At 34.7% G+C, this 5,483-nt stretch overlaps 1 protein-coding gene across 1 annotated transcript; it reads right to left on the bottom strand.

The window, feature by feature from the left end:
- Window positions 1-2,368: 2,368 nt before the first annotated feature.
- LOC112488086 (protein FAM163A-like) lies at window positions 2,369-5,009 on the bottom strand. Its single transcript, XM_025062627.1, has 2 exons — window positions 4,360-5,009; window positions 2,369-3,456 (listed from the first exon to the last, which is right to left on the bottom strand). Exons 1-2 carry the CDS (start codon window positions 4,450-4,452, stop codon window positions 3,100-3,102), a joined length of 450 nt encoding a protein of 149 aa, XP_024918395.1. The 5' UTR covers window positions 4,453-5,009; the 3' UTR covers window positions 2,369-3,099.
- Between the last annotated feature and the right edge of the window lie 474 nt (window positions 5,010-5,483).

Genomic DNA, 5,483 nt, shown 5'->3' with positions numbered 1-5,483 from the left:
TTCAACACCTCCACCCATCTTGTTTTTTTTCTTTACCTAATTTTGAATTTCTAGGTCAGATTGGAACATGAAACTATACATGGGAACACAGCTGCTCCTACCATGTATATATAAAATAAAACACCAAATAAAAATTGTAAAGAGACCAAAAATCATCAATTGCCAGAATAGCTGAACATAATATAATATATAATGAGAGATAAGAGTTACCAGAAATCACCCCAAAATATTTATGAATAAGTAAAAATTACAGTTATTATAACTTTGTTCAGAGATTTCTTAGAAAAAGACAAGAGCTAAAAATACCACAACAGACACAGCAAAAACAAAACAAAAAAACAAAAACAAAAAAAACGAATCTGACAAAAGATGTTACTTGACGTTTTAAATTTAAGGAAAAATAACAGAATATTCTTAAACTTTAGCAATTTGTTATGGAAATCACTAGTTTTGGTAATCTTATTACCATCACCAATTTTAGGTTAAAAGTTAACTGAGAGAATCCTAAAAGGTAGTGATTGTTTAACATATTAAAGAGAAATTTCAGAAAAAATAAATCAGGCCACACTAAACCAAATAATGTGACACAATTGGCCCGTGGGTCCAACATTAGACACAATGTCAGTACGTCAGGATGACACTAAGAAGTTTCTTTTTCTTCTTAGGTTTTCACTTCCTCTTCTATGAACTCACACACTTCTCTTTTCGTCCTCAGTTCCGTCTCTGTCTCATAAATAGTTATTTCAAGCACTTTAGTTTTTGTTTTTTTAACCAAGAAACAGAAACTAAAGATTCCATCATGTGACTGGTTCATCCCCTGCTAAAAAAAGTCCAGTCGGTGAAAACATGTACAAACATTTATTTTCCTTCATAAAAAGGAACAATTTGTGACACACTGGATTTTTTGTTCTTTGCTTTCATTACTATCAAGACAATTTTAAAACTACTGAACAGAAATCATGGCCTCATAATTAAAAATCTTTAGAATATGATTAAAATGTAATTTTCTTGCAGGATTTGCTTCATTGTTCAAATTAAAATATATCAAATGTCTCAACAATTAAAATTTTTGAATTTTTACTTTGATTTCAAGAAAATCAGCCCCGAAAATAGAGAATTCCGATTATATATGACTTTCTTTTAACGCCATACAAACAAACATGTATAAATACACACATACATACACACATTTGTATAAGATAAAAATACATATAGATACAGTATATGTGTATATATATATGCACACATACAGTATATCTATATCTTCATCTACATAATGTAAATACTGTATATATACATATATTTATATATATAATTGTATATACTGTATGTGCTTATATATATATATATACACATATATGTAAATATATTTGAATATATATATATTTGTGTATATATGCTCACATTCATTTATGAGCATATATACATACAAATATACAAATATATTTGTGTGTGTGTATACACACACAAATACATTTGTGTTTCTGTTCACATGTATGTGTTTTGTGCTGACAAACAAACACAGAAACAGGAAGTCACCATGATAATATAAATATTCTTAGGTAAAATCAAGAATTACAGGTTTGTTTCCTCAGGGGGAAGAAAATGAGGAAACAGGATATTTTCACAGCTCGTTGCCAACATAATCAGGTAAGATTATATTCGTTATTACAGATAACATGTTTATAATTCAGCTTCTTAACATAACTCACCTCCGGGGTAATGCCTATTCTCAGAATGAAGCTAAAAATCCTGAGACACTGGGCAAAAACCAGCAATACTCTTTTACTTCATACTCAATACTCATTTCTGTGGAATGAGTGAGATGCCTTACAGTAACGGTGCATTTGTAGTCATTTACCACAGATAATGTTAAGAACCTCAAAAACATATACCAGCTTTTTAAAATGACAACAAACAAAGACAAACTATTGTATGTCTAAATCAGACTTTTCCCTTGATGTAAAAGGACTCTTTTTGTTGTTTCAATTGTGATTGTTTTTTTTATAATAATCTGACTGTGGAAAGAAGACAGGGGGGGGGGAGGGGAGATTTGGTCACTGATTTTTGTTGTTGAGATCAGCATTCTTAAGAGGGAAACAGGAAAAGGAATATCCAAGGTAAAAAAAAAACCCTCTGAATTTCACTTTCAGTATTTCATCGTGTCAGACCAAAACCTCCAGGAAATCAGGGAAGTTCCCACATTTTTAAATTCCAGTATCTCTCGAAGAAAAGAAAAAGAAAACGAACATACCATTAGACAAATGTAATCCCCAGATTTTATGTAATTTTGACAGTTTTTTTTTTTATGCCCTTTATGTATGTTCTAATGTCCCAGCCTGGGGTCAATGAAGTACATCTATATATACTTGTATTTTAAACTTGAGGTCACCAAACGGTTTTTAATTTAAAATTTTTACAATTTTCACCACACCATATTTTCTGGTTAAACATCTCCCCCCTTTTTAAAACTGTGTATTCCAAATATGTATCCCATAATTTTCATAATTCAGACTGAGTCTTTTGACAGTACATGCATCTTAAAATATTTTCCAAGACATTGTTAAAAACTATAGAAAAATTCACCAAATTATTATTATTTGGTCCAAATCACTGCACTGTTAAAACCAACTTCAAAACCAAAGAGGAAAATCAAGAACTTTGATTTCATAGTGTGATTCTAACTCTAGTTTCTAGAGACGTTTACGTCAGTTCTCTCTGCAGGTCATGGGAGTGTTCTGTTCACACCCCACAACAGCCCAGCCTCTCAACACCTTTATTTCAGGCTGGAACGTTGACACCAGTGCATGTGTTTTCACGCCGGAATTCAGATGTGGTTCTGTCTGCAGAGACCTGTGGAACTGAAGTATTGATAATATTTTCACCGTCTGAGCTTCTGTCTCTCAGGGTCACAGACTCATCACCCACACACACGCGTTCGATGAGCGATGACGAATCTGAAGTGAGCTTTGTGCTGCAGTGGCGTGGGCGTGTTATTGTGCTTTGTTGTCATTCATCACCACGAACCAGTGCCACAGGAATATGTGTTGACAAGTGTGTGTTCAGCAAAGTCTCCTCTGTGCTGTTCTGCACCGGGGCTCAGACCTGGGTGCTGTAAGGTCGGGGCAGGGACGCCATCATGTCACTGGGGCTGTAAAAACTCAGAGGGGAGGAGTTCCGTGTGTTTGCAGACGGATTCTCGTAGTAGGTGTGGAAGCCCAGCCGCTCCCCGCCATTACACACGTCGTCCAGAGAGAGCCCAGAACGGAGCGGGTACGGCGAACAGGTGGGGCAGCGGTCGTGACTAGAACCCAGCTGGTCCAGCGAGACGGGAGAGATGGTGGCGCCGTCCATGGCCAGAGCGTTGCACGCCTCACAGGGGAAGTGAGAGAGGGGGTCTGGTCCCAGCCCGGAGACCACATCCTGCTCAGAGTCATTTTTCTTACAGCAGTAATGAATAAGAAATGAATGTTAAAAATAAAACATCTTAGAAGGTTAGAAGAAATTACCACAATAATAGTTAAAAAACAGTAACTATACGTATAAGTAAAAATGAAAAAATGTAATAATTGATCAAACAGATTTTTACAACTAAAAAATCAAACAGATGAATGTGGCAGAAATGTTTGTCAACATCAAAGCTGAAAAACTCAGGAAAAAATATGAAAAAAAAAAACAACCTGAAAATGCTCTAATTTGATGAGAAACATGCAGAAAAGATAACAGATTTTTTTTTTTAATTTTCATGACAATTTTTCACATTCTGACCAACATGAGAAAAATTACATAAAAAAAGTTTCTAAAATAATTATCAAAATGATTGAAAATTTGATGAGAAAAATGCAGACACAAATAGAATTGAAAAAAAAAACATTTTGCAAAAAAATGTCATCATAATTTTTCAACACTGGACCAAAAATGACATGCCATGTTAGGATTTTACCAAAAAAATTCTAAAAAAATTCTTAAAATGTTTTAATTTGATGAGAAACATACAGACCAAATTTTTAAAGATACAATTTTGAAAAAGAAGTGTCATAGATTTTTAGCATAATTTTTCAATGACAAAAGTTTAACAATAAACTTAATAATTGAAGTAAAAGAAAAAAAAATGTAATAAGTCAAAAAAAATAGCAGCTATAAATAAAAAAAAGATGTGGCAAGAAAAACTAGAAAATCAGACAAAAACATTTTTCCCCAAAATTGTTTTTTTTGTTGTTGATAATAGATGTGGCAAGAAAAACTAGACAAAAACATTTTTCCCAAAAATTGTTTTTTTTGTTGTTGATAATAACCAAGTGTCAGGATAGTTGCCAAATGTCATTAATTTACATGCAGCAGAAACAGGTGTGACGATACCTGGAGTCGACAGTAACAGAGAACTGCTACGATGCACAGCAGTATCACTCCAGCGAGAATTCCACCAGTTATGACGATTATTCCCGCTGACATTCGACCAGATCTCCATCAAACCCTGCAGCGTGACACGGGGACGGAGAGAAGACAAAAAAGGTGAGACAGGAATAGAGGAAGAGTAAAAACTAAGAGAACTGCGGTTCATAAATGTGTCTAAATAAATGAAGTTTTACTGTACGACAGTAAAAAAGAGCAAAAACAACTGATGTGGACTGAATTAGGATGTTCATGTAACACTGTGATGTAACTGCAGATGATGAAAGCAGCTGAAACTGGACAGTTAACAAACAGCTGTGAGTCCAGGCTGACTCAAGTCTAACAGACACACATGACTTCATGTAGTGAAGAGAAAAACTTGACTTCATTTCCTAAGAGACAATTGAAGAGCTTGATGTGCTCATTAGTTTATAACCTTAGTCTTCAGGATTTGTTTTTACCGAAAACAAATTCTGCATTAGATTTTAAGACATATTGGTCCAAACATGAGCAAAAACAGCTTAATGTCCTCAAATATGTGGTGAAAATAATTTGAAATTTAATTTAAAATATTACATTTATTTAATTCATAGACTTTGATTTTTTGAAAAACAAAAATTCACACTCCAGTCAGGTGACACCTACATTAGAAGACAGTGGCATGTGTGGAGGAGAGGGAGGAGGATGGAGGAAACCATGACCGTCTGTGGAGACTCTGCTCTCACTGGGACTCCTGCTGGCCAAAGAAAGGAACTGTTACCAAAAGAAACAATGTTACGTCGAAGCTGTAGAAACCACTTGATAAATGGAATTTCAACAAGCTATAAGCTGCGTAAATTGGTAGATATTAAACATTCATACAACCTTGGCATCGGCAGCACAGAGACAGGCATTAAATTAGGCGTAAAAAATAGTGTAAAATCTCAATTATTGCTGGTCTGCTGTGAGGATGTAAAGTGTAGGGATTGGTATTCATACTGAACGCATCTGCGCTCAGCGTGACCACTGCAGCCATATGGCCTGTATGTTACATGCATACGTGCAGTTGCGTTTGCATACTAACAAAGGAGTTCACGTCATTGTGTATTCAC

The sequence above is a fragment of the Cynoglossus semilaevis genome, chromosome 1, assembly GCF_000523025.1.
Source record: "Cynoglossus semilaevis isolate Cse_v1.0 chromosome 1, Cse_v1.0, whole genome shotgun sequence".
Classification (NCBI taxonomy): Eukaryota; Metazoa; Chordata; class Actinopteri; order Pleuronectiformes; family Cynoglossidae; genus Cynoglossus; species Cynoglossus semilaevis.
Note: the sequence above shows the minus strand (reverse complement) of the source record. Positions and strands in the feature narration are given on the sequence as shown.